We start from the raw sequence: 17,502 nt of genomic DNA, 5'->3' as shown, positions 1-17,502 counted from the left end.
AAAGAGTCGGACACAGCTGAAGCGATTTAGCACAGCACAGCACAGCAGCTGGAAGGAATGAGAAGAGGTTCATCAGCTGTGAAAGAGAGAGCATTCTAGGCAAAGGGAAGGGAAGGGAAATGAAGTGAAGTCGCTCAGTCATGTCCGACTCTTTGTGACCCCATGGACTGTAACCTACCAGGCTTCTCCATCCATGAGATTTTCCAGGCGAGGGTACTGGAGTGGGTTGTTATTTCCTTCTCCAAGGCAAAGGGAACCAGGTGAGAAAAGGCTCGGGGTGAAAGTGCCTGGAGTGTTCAGCATCTGGAAAGTGTGACATTCACTGCAGAGTGATTCTGGGGAGAGGGCTGGAGGCCAGTGGACACATATGGCCAAAAGCCACAAATGTTGTTAAGGAACAGGACTTTCTTCTGTGTGCAGAGGGGGAGCCATGATGCATTTGAAACAAGACAGTGACATAATAAGAGCTGGATTTTTAAAAAGAACCTCCAGCAGCTTTGCAGCACTTGTTTTAGAGATGGACATCAGGACAATGGGAGACTAGTTTAGAGGTTTTTACAGATCAGGCAAAAGAAGATAGAGGGCAGAACTGAGACTGCAGTGATGGAAATATAGAGTCTAGATATATTTAGGAAGGAGAATTGACAGGACCTAGTGAGGGTGGTAAGAAAGGTTCTGAAATCAGGAATAGCTGGGGAATCTCAGAGATTAATTGAAGAGAAAATGCGAGGAAGCTCAAGGTAGGGCGAGTCTACATTGGATCTGTGGTATGGCTCCCTGGTGAGGCATGCAGTTGTCAGAAACATGTATCTGATCCTCAGGGAGGCACTGGCAGAAGTGAGGACATTTTATACCTGGAGGTTCTCCATCAGGTTGGACCCATCCCAGGATTTCAATGACACACAATCCAGAAATGAAGCTGGAAAGTTAGGCAGTAATATTTGCTGTGCACTACATGGCTCTGCAATCATTATTCCACCATGCTTCCCAGTCAGTCTTCACAATGCATTTAGGATATGAGTGCGCATGTGTGTTCTAAGTCACTTCAGCTGTGTCTCTTTGCAGCCCTATGGACTGTAGCCCGCCAGGCTCCTCTGTCCATGGGATTCTCCAGGAAGAATACTGGAGTGGGTTGTCATGCCCTCCTCTAAGGGATCTTCCTGACCCAGGGATCGAACCTACGTCTCTATGTCTCCTGCATTGGCAGGCAGGTTCTTTACCACTAGTGCCAACTGGGAAGCCCAGGATATGAGTATTATGATCTATATGTCAGCAATGGGGACACTTAGGTTCAGAGAAGTTAAGTGACTTTCTGGGGAGTCAAACAGCATTTTTCAGAGAGGTTTCAAACCTGGAGATTCTTCTCATTTCAGTACACCATTCTGTCGCAGGCACAGCAGGCATCGCTATTCCACTACTAAGGTCTCTGAGCCAGAGGAGGGTCAATTAAAGTGCTCATTGTTGGTGAGCTTGTTTTTGTTTAAAGAAGTGTAAGATTAGGTAAAACTAGTTTGGAGTGAATACAGCTGGGGTGGATCAAGTATTACCAGGAGCTGAGCATGGACTCACTCTTACTCCAAGAAATTTGTTTCCCACTCAAAGAAGAGAATTTGATTCTGCTTGAAATTTAGTTAGGGTCGTGGAGCAGGAAGTCCCTGACCTAAGGCAGCATTAGCCTTCCTACCCTCTAACAGGGCATGTGGGACTCCCTAGAGGTCTAAATTCTGGAGAGTGCCTTGGACTAGCACTTTCTAAACTGGTTATTTTTCATGGGCCCAGATGACATTATTACCTCTCTTACCAGTTGGAGTGAGATTTGGATTGTTTTATCCATGGGAATGCAAGCTGGACCAGGACAATAACAAGTTTGGGAGCCTCCTTCCTCTCCAATTGCACACATTTATGCCACGCTGGCTTAGTGCAGTATGATGACTGACTGAGACCATTTTGTTTCTTTCCTTGCAAAGCTGAGCAGCTGCACAGGAATTTGGCCTTTGGCCTTGGCCCCCTTGGCCTCATGCTTCCTCACTGCTGCTTTCTGGCATGCCAGGAGGGGGCAAACAGAAATGAGTGCCACCTGCAATCAGTATCCACATTGTTAATCATTCTGGGTAGTCAGCTTCTCAAAGGCATTTGTATTTGTGAAGAGATGTCGAAAACAGGAAAATCATACTTTGTTCATGGTCGTGAGTTGTCTCAAGGCATTATTAACTACGCCAGGCTTGGAAATGCAATGAATGGTGAGATAAAATTTTCTACAACATGATTACACTTATTCATTGATTCACTCATTTATTCAAGAAACAGTTATTAAATACCTATGGTGTGGCAGATACTGTGCTAGGACATTGGCACTGTTATATTATTCATAATGGCTGTCATTAGCTATCATTCTCATACCCTGAATGTAAGGACAAATGAGGGGTGGACCATTTAGGCTTATCTTCAATAACACTAAAGGATAGGCAAGTTGTCATCCCTCCAACTATGTTTTGAAGGAAAATAAATCCTATTTCCTTTAGTAACTCAGCAGATTACATTTATATCCAAATAAACCAATTGGATCTTTTCTAAAAGCATGCTTTTATTTTTTAATTGGCAAGCTAGAATGATCTAATGTCCAAATCTGTTATGTTTCCCTAAAAAGTCAGTTATCTTTCATGACTTGAAAACACTTACCCCGAGTTATCATCCACTCTCTTCTCTTTCTCGCTCTTCCCACACACTAGGTAATGTACTGCCTCAGCTTCATGAGGGCAGGAAGTTCTGTCTCTTTTGCTCCCTGTTAAATTTCCAGCAGCTAGAACTGTGGCTGGCACATAATAGGAGCTCAAAAATATTTGTTGAATGCTGAATGAATTCAAGAACAGAAGAGTCCCATCCAGCCCTGAGATTAGATTCTCAAGTTAGTATGTCAGGCAAAATTAGTGTGAGCTTTTTTTTTTTTTGGATGCACAGCTTGTGGGATCTTAGTTCCTGACTAGGAATTGAACCCCAGGCCATGGCAATGAAAACACTGAGTCCTAACCACTAGCGTGCCAGGAAATTCCTTAAATAAGCCTTTAAAATCTCCCTTTTCGTTTCTTCATTCATTCTTTTTTTTTCTTTTTTTTTTTTTGGTCAGGTGGCATGTGGGAATCTTAGTTTCCCCACCAGGATCCAACCCACACCCCCTGCATTGGAAGAACAGAGTCCTAACCACAAGACAACCAAGAAAGTCCTTAAATGAGCCTTTATAATCCTTTGAACTGCAAACACAAGACAATGTATAGATATATGTTATCTCTAAGTTCCATGCATTTTCTTCTTGACTTTGGAACAGGTCACTGATGTTCAGTCAAGCCTCTCATGAAGTAGTTGGCTGTGATTCCCAGGGTCAGTGCACACAAAGCATTTACCTACAAACTCTTGGAGGCCCCAGGGGAAGCAATCAGATTCCTAACAAGATTTAGCTCTCTCATCTCACACTTACGAGTGGATAAACCAGCATTATATCCATAACTCTTTTCTCTTTCTCCATCTCCTTCCTGTTTTTTTTTCCTTTGTCAAACTCCTAAACTTATAAATCAAATGTGAATATGATACCATGAATAAACTGCACTCCAATAAAAATTAAATACCCCCCCAAAATGTGAATTTTGTGAAAGCTGTATAGAACGAGGGTGAACCAGGCTCCACGACCACTGAACTCAGACAGGATGGTTCTTTCTCCAAATTTGTCCTTCTAGAACTCAAAAAATGTGATAACTTTGCAAGTTCTTTTAGAGGGCTGAATCCTTGTATTAAGTTGGTGCAAAAGTAATTGCAGTTTTGCATTGTTGAAATTTGCCATTTCATATTGGAATACATTCTTAAATAAATGTGGTTATGTTCAGTCCAGTTCAGTTCAGTCACTCAGTCATGTCCGACTCTTTGTGACCCCATGAATTGCAGCACGCCAGGACTCCCTGTCCATCACCAACTCCCAGAGTTCACTCAAATTCACGTCCATCAAGTCGGTGATGCCATCCAGCCATCTCATCCTCTGTTGTCCCCTTCTCCTCCTGCCCCCAATTCCTCCCAGCATCATAGTCTTTTCCAATGAGTCAACTCTTTGCATGAGGTGGCCAAAGTGCTGGAGTTTCAGCTTTAGCATCATTCCTTCCAAAGAACACCCAGGATTGATCTCCTTTAGAATGGACTGGTTGGATCTCCTTGCAGTCCTAGGGACTCTCAAGTTCAAAAGCATCAATTCTTCGGCGCTCAGCTTTCTTCACAGTTAAATAAGTGTGGTTATATTATACATCATTTTAATGTGTATTTCTTTTTGTTTATTTGCCAATGACTTATTACTAGCTGTTCATTTTATATTTATTTTAGACTATGGAAATTATGTTAGACAAAAAGCAAATTTGAATGATTTTCTTATTCGAGTTCAAAATGAGTCATAAAGTAGCAGAGACAAGTCACAACATCAACAATTCATTTGGCTCAGGAACCGTTGACATACAGTATTCAAGAACTTTTGCAAAGGAGACGAGAGCCTTGAAGATGAGGAACATAGTGGCTGGCCGTTGGAAATTGACAGCGACCAACTGAGAGAACCATCGAAGCTGATCCTCTTACAACTACATGAGAAATTGTCAAAGAACTCAGCGTCACCCATTCTACAGTCATTCAGCATTTGAAGCAAATTTGAAAAGTGAAAAAGCTTGTTAAGTTGATGCCTCATGAGCTGACCACAAATCAAAAAGTCATCGTTTTGAAGAGTCATCTCTTATTCTACACAACAATAATGAACCATTTCTCAATGGGATTGTGATGTGTGACAAAAAGTGGATTGTATACAACAATCAGCAATGACTACCTCAGTGGCTGGACCAAGAAGAAGCTCCAAAGCACTTGCCAAAACCAAACTTACACCCAAAAAACGGTCATGGTCACTGTTTGGTGGTCTGCTGCCTGTCTGATCCACTGCTGCTGCTGCTAAGTCGCTACAGTCGTGTCCGACTTGGTGCGACCCCATAGATGGCAGCCCACCAGGCTCCCCCGTCCCTGGGATTCTCCAGGCAAGAACACTGGAGTGGGTTGCCATTGCCTTCTCCTACACAAGTTAGATCAGTATAATCTTAAAAATTAAAATCAATTAAGGTGGTGAAATGGGAGAACTATTGTCTAAAAATAATCAAATACTCTGGTCTTTCTACAGGAATCAAGAAAAAAATTAAAGATTTGATTGAAACTGGTCCTTGGTTAGTGAAGTTGTATTTAGCAGATAATGGCATAGATGGAAAGGGAAAAGAAGGAGAAAATGACTTGTTGGAATTCACTCAAATATTAACATGGTGAGTAGAAAACTAAAATGGTTTATTTGTTCACCTTCCAAAATGAATTGCTTGGGTTAAATCATGGCAACAATCATTTAATTGCAGCTTGTTAGTGGTGCCAAGTGAGATTTTCAGCTGAGAGGAAAGCAGTGATCCATCTTGTCATTGGTACCTGATCTGTGGGAAGGCCTGAAATCATAAAAATGGCATGGCAGATAGTTGTATGTTAGCCCACAAATGGGTCTTGAAGACCTCATTAGAAGCCCCATTTTAAAAAATTGACAACTAAGGCAAGGCAAGAGATATGACTTCCAGATTTTTCTTCCCTATGGTCAGGATATAATGTAAATCTAAGCAATGTGACGTGAGGAAGAAAGGCAGCCTACTCGAGTGAACACTCCTTTGTGTTTGATTACAAAATTGTGCCAATCTCCTTAAAAGGAGAAAGAGCTATTCTTGGAAGCTTCTAGGAGACAGAATATTTCCTTGCCGCTTTTATCTTCCCACCCTTGATTGTCTCCCTGTCCACTCTCCCGAAAATGCATACCCAGTAGGCCAAGCCATAAGTGAGCATGTGTAGCCCTGTGAGAAAGCTTTCTGGATTGGCTCTAGGCTACACCATCTTAGGACATCAGTACTTATAGCATCTTGGGGCAAGCAAGGGCAATAGAGCATAGCCAAGATTTGGGGCTTGAGGGCTTGATTGAAGACTATTTTTAAAAAATAATTATTTGTATATTTATTTATTTTTGTCTGCAGTCGTTCTTTGTTGCTGTGCACAGGCTTCAGTAGTTGTGATCTGCAGGCTCTAGAGCTCAGCCTCAGTAGTTGTGGTGCAGGGGTTTAGCTGCCCCATGGGATATTGGTTCCCAGACGAAGGATCCAACCCACATCCGCTGTGTTGGCAGGCTAATTCTTAACCACTGAATCACCAGGGAAGTCCCTATTTATAAAGTAATAAATTCCTTCTCTAATGTATTTCCTTATTCAGGAAGGATGAGATTTACAACTTGGATAACTTTGCTGGTATTTTTTATAGTAAATATATTAGTAAACTTAGTTTTGTTAACCCATAATACAACACTAGATTTACTATATTCTAATGTGTTATCCTTTTAGTATATTGCTAACATTTTGTTAAGCATTTTTGCATTGGACTTCCCTGGTGGTCCAGTGGTTAGGAATCAGGAGACAACAGGTTCAATCCCTGGTCTGGGAAGATCCCATGTGCTATGGGGCAGCTAAGCCCATGTGCCATAACTACTGTGCCCATGCTCTAGAGCACGTACTCCACAAAAAGAGAAGCCACCATGATGAGAAGCCCTTATGCTGCAGCAAAGACTAGCCCCTGCTCACCACAACTAGAAAAAAGCCCATGCACAGCAATGAAAATATTTTTTTAATTAAAAAAAGAAAATAACTTTTGTGTCTATGTTCATGAAGAATGTTAGTCTATACTTCTCTTGTAATGTCTTCAGCTGGTATTGGGGATCAGGGTAATTCTGGCCTCACAGAATGAGTTAGGAAGTGTTTCCTCCGCTTCTACTTAATGAAATAAGTTGTGTAGAATTCACATTATTTCATCTCTAAATATTTGCTAAAATTCAATGATGAAGATATCTGGACTTAGAGTTTTCTTTATGGAAAGATATTTAAACTACAACTTCAATTTTTTAATCGACAGATGGCTGTTCTGGTTTTGTTTTTTTTTTTTTGAGTAAAACTTTGTGTCTTTTCAAGAAATTTGTTCATGTCATTTAACTTTTCAAATGTATTGGTATCAAGTTATTCATATATTTTCTTATAATCTTTTTCTTGTGGGATCTGTAGTGATATCACTTCTTCCATGTTTGAAATTCTTGATTTGTTTTCTCCTTTCCAATTAATCTGATTGGAAATTTGTCAGTTTTATTGATTTTTACAAAAAAACAACTTCTGGCTTTTTCTAATGTTAATCTTTATTCAATTGCCTTGGTCTATTCTTTTTAATTATTTCTTTTATCCTGCTTACCTTGGGTATAATATGCTCTCCTCTCTTTCTAGTTTATTAAGGTAGAAGTTTAAGTTATTGACTTTAAACCTTTTTAATTCAAATATAAATATTTATATTAATGCTAAGTATACTCAATATGTCAGCAAATTTGGAAAACTCAGCAGTGGCCACAGGACTGGAAAAGGTCAGTTTTCATTCCAAACCCAAAGAAAGGCAAGCCAAAGAGTGCTCAAACTACTGCACAATTGCACTCATCTGCATGCTAGCAAAGTAATGCTCAAAATTCTCCAAGCCAGGCTTCAGCAATACGTGAACTGTAAATTTCCAGATGTTCAAGCTGGATTTAGAAAAGGCAGAGGAACCAAAGATCAAATTGTCAACATCTGCTGGATCATTGAAAAAGCAAACGAGTTCCAGGAAAACATCTATTTCTGCTTTATTGACTATGCCAAAGCCTTTGACTATGTGGATCACAATAAACTGTGGAAAATTCTAAAAAAGATGGGAATACCAGACCACCTGACCTGCCTCTTGAGAAATCTGTATGCAGGTCAGGAAGCAACAGTTACAACTAGATATGGAACAACAGATTGGTTCCAAATCGGGAAAGGAGTACATCAAGGCTATATATTGTCACCCTGCTTATTTAACTTATGTGCAGAGTACATCATGAGAAACACTGGGCTGGATGAAGCACAAGCTGCAATCAAGATTGCCAGGAGAAATATCAATAACCTCAGATACACAGATGACACCACCCTTATGGCAGAAAGTGAAGAAGAACTAAAGAGTCTCTTGATGAAAGTGAAAGAGGAGAGTGAAAAAGTTGGCTTAAAGCTCAACATTCAGAAAACTAAGATCATGGCATCCAGTCCCATCACTTCATAGCAAATAGATGGGGAAACAGTGGAAACAGTGGCTGACTTTATTTTTTTGGGCTCCAAAATCACTGCAGATAGTGACTGCAGCCATGAAATTAAAAGACACTTATTCCTTGGGAGGAAAGTTATGACCAACCTAGACAGCATATTAAAAAGCAAACATTACTTTGCCAACAATGTCTATCTAGTCAAGGCTATGGTTTTTCCAGTAGTCATGTATGGATGTGAGAGTTGGACTATAAAGAAAGCTGAGCGCCGAAAAATTGATGCTTTTGAACTGAGGTATTGGAGAAGACTCTTGAGAGTCCCTTGGACTGCAAGGAGATCCAACCAGTCCATCCTAAAGGAGACCAATCTTGGGTGTTCATTGGAAGAACTGATGTTGAAGCTGAAACTCCAATACTTTGGCCACCCGATGCGAAGAGCTGACTCATTTGAAAAGACCTTGATGCTGGGAAAGATTGAGGGCACGAGGAGAAGGGGACAACGGAGGATGAGATGGTTGGATGGCATCACCAACTCAATGGACATGAGTTTGGGTAAACTCCGGGAGTTGGTGATGGACAGGGAGGTCTGGTGTGCTGTGATTCATGGGGTCACAAAGAGTCAGACATGACTGAGTGACTGAAATGAACTGAACTGAACTGAAGTATTCTTTTGTTGCATCCTACAAATTTTGATATATTGTATCTTTATTGTTATTCAACTCAAGCTATTTTCTAATTGCCCTCTTGATTTCTTCTTTGACCTATGGATTATTTAGAAGAGTGCTGTTTAGTTTTCACATATTTGTTAAATTTTCATATATATTTTTTTTGGTTGATTTCTAAGTAAATTCTGCTGTGGGTGGAAAACATACCAGTTTTATGACCCAACTGATCAAAATTTATGATCAATTTTGGTAAATCTTCCATGTGCACTTGAAAAGAATGTGTATTCTGCTATTATTGGAGGAAAATATTCCATAAATGTCAGTTAGGTCAAGGTGGTCAGCGGTGTTGCTCGGGTGTTGTAACATCTGCTATATCTTTACAAATTTTCTGTTAACTTGCTCTATCAATTATTGAGATAGAGATAATTGTAATTTTAAAAATATCAATATATCATCAAATTTGGAAAGCTCGGCAGTGGCCACAGGACTGAAAAAGGTCAGTTTTCATTCCAATCCCAAAGAAGGACAATGTCAAAGAATGTTCATACTACCATACAATTGTGCTCATTTCATATGCTAGCAAGGTTATGCTCAAAATCCTTCAAGCTAGGCTTGAGCAGTGTGTGAACCAAGAACTTCCAGATGTACAAGCTGGGTTTCAAAGTGGCAGAGGAATCAGAGATCAAATTGCCAACATTCCTTGGATCATTAAGAAAGCAAGGAAGTTCCAGAAAAAAAACATCTACTTCTGCCTCAATTGACTGTGATAAGCCTTTGACTGTGTGGATCACAACAAACTGGAGAATTCTTAAAGACATGGGAGTACCAGACCACCTTATCTGTCTTGTGAGAAACCTATATGTGGGTCAAGAAGGAACAGTTAGAACTGGACATGAAACAACTGACTGGTTTAAAATGGGAAAGGAGTACAACAAGGTTGTATATTGTCACCTTGTTCATTTAACTTATTTGCAGAGAACATCATGCAAAATACCAGGCTGGATGAATCACAAGGTGGAATCAAAATTACTGTAAGAAATATCAACAATCTTAGATATGCAGATGATACACTTTAATGGTAGAAAGTGAAGAGGAACTGAAGAGCCTCTTGATGAGGCTGAAAGAGGACAGTGAAAAAGATGGCTTGAAACTCAACATTAATAAAAGCTAAGATTTGGTCATCTGGTCCCATCACTTTATGGCAAACAGAAGGGAGAAAAGTGGAAACAGTGACAGATTTTTTTCTCTTGGGCTTCAAAATCACTACAGACAGTGACTACAGCCACAAAGTTAAAAGACACTTCTTCCTTGAAAGGACAGCTGTGACAAACCTAGACAGCATATTAAAAAGCAGAGACATCACTTTGCCAGCAAAGGTCCATATAGTTAAAGCCATGGTTTTTCCAGTAGTTATGTACGGATGTATGAGCTGGATCATAAAGAAGGCTGAGCGCCAAAGAATTGATGCTTTCAAATTGTGGTGCTGGAGGACTCTTAAGAGTCCCTTGGACTTCAAGGAGGTCAGACCAGTCAATCCTCCAGGAAATCAACCCTGAATATTCATTGGAAAGACTGATGCTGAAGTTCCAGTACTTTGGCCACCCGATACAAAGAGCTGATTCATTGGAAAAGCCCCTGATGCTGGGAAACATTGAAGGCAAAAGGAGACTAGAACAGCAGAGGATAAGATGGTTAGATAGCATCACTTACTCAATGAACATGAATTTGGGCAAACTCCAGGAGATAGTGGAGGACAGAGGAGCCTGGCATGCTGTAGTCTATGAGATTGCCAAGAGTCGGACATGACTTAGAGACTGAACAACAACAACAAATATCTCCTTGCAGTTTAATCAATTTTACTTCATGTATTTTGAAGCACTGTTATTAGGTGCATTAACTTTTAGGGTTCTTAAGTCTCTTGCAGAATTGACCCTTATTATCATTATGAAATCCCTAGTAATATTTTTCTCTTATCTCTGGTCTTATTCCCATCTCTGAAATCTAACTTGACTAATATTAATATATCCACTCCAATCTTCTTTTGATTGATATTAGCATGATATATCTATCTCTGTCGTTTTACTTTTAGCCTATCTATATTTTTTTTATCTAAATTCTTATAAACAGCATATAGTTGAGATCTTATTTTTTAAAAACCTATTTGGACAATCTCTGTCTTTTAACTGTTTTTTATCTAGACAGCTATATTTAATATGATTATCAATATGACTGGACTTTAACATACCATCATGTTATTTGTTTTCTTTGTCTCATGTGTTTTTTTTTTTGTTCAATTTAAAGTATGTTTCTGTTTTTGGATTGAATAATATTTATAATTCCATTTTTATCTCTTTTATTGTTCCATTAGCTATACTTTTTTTTTAGTGATTGCTCAAATGTTAACACTATTCATTTTAGTTTATCACAATTTACCTTCAAATAATATACTATTTCACTTATAGTTTAAAAATCTTAAAAAAAAAAAAAATCTTACATTTCCATTCCCTCTCATTCTTTGTTTTACTGTTATCATATATTTTGCTGGGTTATAAATCCCCAAACATATTATCATTATACTTGTTTTAAGCAGTTAATATTTTCTTAAAAAGAAGGGTAAGTCTTTTATACCTATTCACACATTTACCATTTCTAGTCTTCTTCATTCTTTTGGATGTATCCAAATTTCTCTCTAGTATCATTTTCCCTTTTTTTTTTTAATATTTTATGTATTTGTGCCTCATCTTTGTGCAGGGGCCATGCTAATCTCTATTGTTCCAATTTTAGTATATATGTTGCCAAAGACAACACTAGTATCATTTTCCTTTTATCTGAAGGACTTTCTTTATAGATTTATTATAGTCCTGACCTACTTGTGATGACTTCTTTGAGTTTTAGTATGTGTAGTATGTTTGCCTTCATTTTTTAAGATTTTTTTCCTGGATATAGAATACTTGGCTGACAGTTAATACTTTCAAGATGTTGCTCCACTGTCTTCTGCTTGCATTGTTTCTGAAAAGAAGTCTGCAGTTACTTTTATCTTTTTTCTTTTGAACATAATTTGTCTTTTTCTTTGGCTGCTTTTCAGACTTTCTCTTTACTGCTCTAGTGACCTACAACATCAACTCATAAAGACAGCTTAGCCCAAACTTAATATCCATGGCCTTTGTATCATTCATCTTCTCTGGGGATTTTTAGCCTCACTCTATCTCATGGGTTATTTTCTGGTGTGACTTCTGAAGTGAGCTGCATATTCACCTCCAGGATAGCTCCCCTCCATATTTCTACATCTGCAGGTCTAACCCTCATTTTCCCTCTTCACCTCTCTGAGTTCTGACAGGCTGACGCCCTGGAAGTAGAAGCACCATCTTCACAACCCTCCACCCGCTGGCAAGTCCCGTTCTGGGCCAGCTGTAGACCAAGTTGGAGGATGAGCAAACAGGCTCCAGGAGCACTTTGGAGAACAGATGTATGGCTCCTCACCTTTTATCATTGAGTGTCCTGAGGGTTTACAAAGGAGGGGCTCAGTGGGTGAATGAGGAGGCAAGGGACTTGTGAGGGGGCCTGCTAGCAAAATCAGCTCCATGGGTCTGCTTAATTAAATGTTTACTTGGGGTGGCTTATGCATATGCATTTATGTTGGGGTAAGATTTGGTGATGGAGATCATGGGGCACTAACCAACCACCTGCCTACTGGCACTATGCACCCTTGGTGGCACCTGGGTCTAGCCTCACCTTCAGATTAACTGACCCAGGGTCAAGAGATATGCCTTTTGTGTGTGATGAGTCTTTACCTAACTCTGCTGCTTAAGCCTACCCCAAAAGGCAGTATCAGAGGATTTGACTTCAAGGCAGAAACTCAAATGCTGGTTTGGGTGCAGGAACCCTGCTGGTTCCCCATCTCATGAACCACACCTCCCTCTGACCAGGATTCCTCTAACAGTGGTCTATAGGGCTGACAGAACAACACAATTACTTAAAGCTGACTGTCAGCTTTTACCTTCTGCTCTGACCACACTAAACATGACAACAGGAACTGACTGCAGAATTTGTAGGGACCCCGTGCAAATGGAAACTCATGGGCCCTTGTTCAAATATTATTAAGAATTTCAAGAGGATGACAGAGCACTTAACCAAGTGAGGAACCCTTCTGAGCACAGGGTCCTTTGCAGCTGCTGGCCGTGTGTGACAGGGTTATAAATACAACTTAACAATGTGCACCAGGACCAGGAATTCCTTTTGCACGTTTTTTTTTTTTTTTTTAGTTCTGACACTAAATACTTAGATCTCTTTGTTCTATTTTTTAAACTGCAAATATTAAGAACTACTGAAAATTAAAACATTTCCTTGGTATATTTGAATCATACTTCATGGTTATTTTCAAGCACACTGCCTGCGTTCACATCCCTGCATCACAATTTAATCTCAGGCAAGTTAAATAACTTCTCTGTATTTCAGTCCCTCATTTGTAAAATCGGGGATAATAACAATGTCTAACTAAAGAGATTGTTGTAGGGTAAATGAGATCATATATGAGGTGCTAAATATAGTGCCTGAGGCTCCAACTAGCACCTCTATATGAGTTAGAAAAAGAGCCCCTTTGGGTAGAGGAATTAAAAGGCACTTCCTCTCACCAATGAGTCAGAGAAAGTTACCCCTTCCAGGTCCATGCTTCATGCCCAGGACTTGGCAAACAGACCTTGGCTGGCTTTCAGCCCCACTCATACCCTTGGAATGCCCCATTGTGCCAAGCACAGTACTTAAACATGTGGGTGGCCATGATCGCATCTGATGCATAGTGAATGCTCCGTAAATCCAAAGCTCTTGTGAGGCCTGTGTAGCATAGTGGTTAAATCCATGGTATCCGGAATCAGACCTAGATATAGAATGGTTGAGTTGTAAAATTTGTCTTCAACACCCTCCATTCTCCTTTGGTGCTTCTCTTTCTCCGTTTCCTCCTTGAAGCATCCCAGCTCTCCCTCATCTTCTCTGAAGGAATTGGACACAGTCAGGCAGTGCAGGAAGCCAAAGCTTGTCAAGTCCTGATTAGGCAGACTGTTTCCTTGGGAGTGAGATCGAGAGGCAGAGTCTGGCAAGACCATTCAGTCCTGGCTTTGAATTCTGGCTCCTCAATCAATAGAAATTGTGTACAGGTAGCAAGAGAATGGCCTTGTATTCACTGCTGACCCTAACTGAAATTTCATATGCCCAGCACATGGTAAAGGCTTAAAATTGTTTTATTGATAGTTATGATAATTTCTTTCAGAGCACAGGCCATGGGTTGTTTTTATTTTATTTATTTACGTATTTATTTATGTTTGGCTGCCCTGGGTCTTCCTTCCTGCTTTCTCTAGTTACAGCAAGTGGGAACTACTCTCTGGTTGGAGCGTGCGGGCTTCTCCCCATGGTGGCTTCTATTGTTGCAGAGCACAGGCTCAGTAGTTGTGGCACATGGGCTTAGTTGCTCCATGGTGTGGGGAATCTTCCTGGACCAGGGGAAACAAACCTGTGTTCCCTGCATTGGCAGCTGAAGGGGATTCCTATTCACCAGAATACCAGGGAAGTCCCAAGAACATGTGTTAAATTGCTTTTAGTCCCTGTAATGTCAGGCACTTAATGTGCACTTAGTAACTATGCACCCAGAATTAATAGCATCATTGGTATTGCATTTTGCAAATGCTTTCATAAAAATGGCTTCATTCTATTTTTCCACAACCTTGTGAAATAGGCAAACTCACCCTTTTGAGGCCAAATTTACAGATGAGGAAGATAAGACCCAATGCGGCTTGTGGCCTGCCCATGATCACAGAGTTGACAAAACATAAAAGCTGATCCAGAGCCTAGGACTTCAGAACCTAGGACCTCACCCAGATTCCATGCCCACTTACAATGCCAGAGATTCCCTAAGTCCACTTGGCAGGCCAAGAAATGAATGAAGTTTCAATGATCCTCAAAGAAACTAGAAAAATAAAGATAGGTAGAGTGTTCATTTTTCATAAAGCTAAACTTACCTCATTTAAAAAGCTAACCTTGGGGGCTTCCCTGGTGGTCCAGTGGTTAGGAATCCACCTTGCAATGCTGGGGATACAGGTTCAGTCCCTGGCGGGAGAGCTAAGATCCCACATGCTACACAGCAGCTAAACCCATGCGCTGCAGCTACTGAGCCCATGTGCTCTGGAGCCCATGTTCCACAACCAGAGAGCCCACACACTGCAAGTACTGAACCCACGCACCACAACTAGGGCCTCTGTGCCTCAACGGAAGACCCTGCATGCCGCAACTAAGACCCAACACAACCAAATCAATAAACGTTTTTAAAAACTCAATTTAAAAATAAAATATCCTTTATTGTGAGACTGTACTCTTCCTAATTTTATATAAAAATATATGTTCTTCTATAGTGTTTCTAGGTGAAAGTTATTAGACCTACCAAAAGTTGCCAAAGTGACGTTTGTCTGGCCCCCCCCACCCCCCAATTATCTGACGTTTTACTGGTGTGTAAAATCTGAAAGACTGAGAAGCACTGTGCAATAACATGCCATATCTTTTGAATAAATAAATGCATGGAATATTTAAGGCAACTAAAATCCTTATCGTACCAGCTTACTTAGGAGAGACACCCAAACTAGAGAGATTAAATTGGGGGGGAAACTGTATTCAGGATGTCTTCAGTTTCAAATTGGGTCAGTGCCGCATCTTTGGGAGGGAGGGGAGGGGCGGTGGAGAGGACCTTAAAAAAAAAGAAAAAAGAGCATACTCCAAAATAACTGGATTGCGTTTCTTTGCGTAACCATGCTTGATACAACACCATTTTGTTTTGTCACTTTCTCTGGTCAGCCTGATCAAATACTCTGTCCACTTAAAGGAGATTGACCTTGGAAACAATGTCCTGGGAGAAAAGGCTGCTGTTGACCTACTTGAAGCACTGAGAGCCAGAAAGACAGGTAGATGTTTTCAATCTGTATTCCCCTTCACCTGTCCAGATCCACTCCTTCCCAAATGCCGCACTACTCACGACTTGCTCCACTTTTTCCACTGAACAACTGGCTGGAGCTAAGTGATGACCAGGATCACTGTCACAGGCTGGCCACCATTGTGTGACCTGTGATTTGCATTAAGTTCAAGTGCTCTTAGGATGTGATATGTAGTCTTTGATCTAGGTGATAAATGTTGTTGAAATGAAATTTTTGCTGTTGCTCTTTCTTTTCTCCTGTGCTCTTGAAAAGTGGAAGTGTTAGTCACTCAGTCGTGTCTGACTCTTTGTGACCCCGTGTACTGTAGCCCACCAGGCTCCTCTGTCCATGAATTCTCCAGACAAGAATACCAAAGGGGATCTTCCCCAGGGATCAAACCTGGCTCCCGCATTGCAGACAGATTGTTTACCATCTGAGTCACCAGGGAAGCACTGTACTCTTATCCTCACCTATTCTCTGAGGACCTGTCTCCTGTTCTCTATTCTTTCTCCCAATCTGATTTCTCCAGATATCAACTGGAAAACTAAAGTAACAGCCCTGATAAGATCTGATGTGCTTCCTGGATCATCAAAGAATGGCTCAAGTGTGATAGATACAGAGAGAGCATTAAGGGTATTTTTTTTATCATGTAATCCTTTTGTAATTCAGAGCCAGACATTGTGGAGAGTGAAGTCAAGTGGGCCTTAGGAAGCACTGCTGTTGATAAAGCTAGTGGATGCGATGAAATTCCAGCAGAGCTCTTCAAAACCCTAATGGATGATGTCATCAAGGTGTTGCATTCATTATGTTAGCAAATCTGGAAGACCCAGCAGTGGCCACTGGGTCTGGCCTGGAAAAGGACTGGAAAAGGTCAATCCTCATACCAATTTCCCAAGAAGGGTAGTACTAAAGAATGTTCTAACCATCAGACAATTGCACTCATCTCCCATGCTAGTAAGGTTATGCTTAAAATCTTGCATGCTAGGCTTCAGCATTATGCAAACCAAGAAATTCCAGATGTCCAAGCAAGGTTTAGAAAAGGCAGAGGAACCAGAGATCAAATTGCCAACATTTGCTGGATCATAGAGAAAGACAACTAGGGAATTCCAGAAAAATATCTACGTCTCTTTCATTGACTATGCCAAAGCCTTTAACTGTGTGGATCATAATAAACTGTGGAAAGCTCTAAAAGAGATGGGAATACCAGACTGCCTCACCCATCTCCTGAGAAACCTGTATGGGGGTCAAGAAGCAACAGTTAGAACCCTGTTGGAACAACTGACTGGTTCAAGATTGAGAAACGAGTATGACAGAGCTGTCTGCTGTCACCCTGTTTATTTAACCTATATGCTGAGCACATCATGAGAAATGCCAGGCTGGATGAGTTACAAGCTGGTTTCAAGATAGACAGGACAAACATCAACAACTTCAGATATGCAGATGATACCACTCTAATGGCAGAAAGCAAGGAGGGACTAAAGAGCCCTTGATGAGGCTGAAGGAGGAAAGTGAAAGAACCAGCTTAAAACTAAATATTAGAAAAACTAAGATCATGGCATCCAGCCCCATTACTTCATGGCAAATAGAGGGGGAAAAGGTGGAAGTAGTGACAGATTTCCTCTTCTTGGGCTCTAAAATCACTGCAGATGCTGACTGCAGCCATGAAATCAGAAGACATTTGCTTCTTGGCAGGATAGCTATGAAAAACCTAGACAGTATA

General features: G+C 40.6%; 1 protein-coding gene, 1 long non-coding RNA gene and 1 other non-coding gene across 9 annotated transcripts in view; 2 read left to right on the top strand and 1 right to left on the bottom strand.

The window, feature by feature from the left end:
• LOC102389985 overlaps positions 1 to 17,502 on the top strand; it is a 59,467-nt gene that overhangs the window by 30,111 nt on the left and 11,854 nt on the right. For 3 of the 7 annotated variants that reach the window (XM_006078031.4, XM_025290758.3, XM_044946439.2), the window contains 2 exons: positions 5,189 to 5,324; positions 15,667 to 15,773. In XM_006078031.4, the coding sequence (XP_006078093.3) occupies positions 5,189 to 5,324; positions 15,667 to 15,773 (243 nt within the window). Of the gene's footprint in view, positions 1 to 5,188; positions 5,325 to 12,160; positions 12,299 to 15,666; positions 15,774 to 17,502 lie in introns of all 7 variants that reach the window. The other 4 variants (XR_003110813.3, XR_006552635.2, XR_006552636.2 and 1 more) reach the window with 3 other exon arrangements.
• On the top strand, positions 207 to 3,613 carry LOC123334649. The gene is made up of 2 exons (XR_006552647.2): positions 207 to 260; positions 3,125 to 3,613. It is a non-coding gene; the product is annotated as an uncharacterized LOC123334649 (long non-coding RNA).
• Positions 11,539 to 11,640, bottom strand: LOC112587406. Its single transcript, XR_003111889.3, has one exon. It is a non-coding gene; the product is annotated as a U6 spliceosomal RNA (small nuclear RNA).

This window comes from Bubalus bubalis, chromosome 1 (genome assembly GCF_019923935.1).
Source record: "Bubalus bubalis isolate 160015118507 breed Murrah chromosome 1, NDDB_SH_1, whole genome shotgun sequence".
Taxonomy (NCBI): Eukaryota; Metazoa; Chordata; class Mammalia; order Artiodactyla; family Bovidae; genus Bubalus; species Bubalus bubalis.
This window is presented reverse-complemented; position numbering and strand designations above follow the sequence as displayed.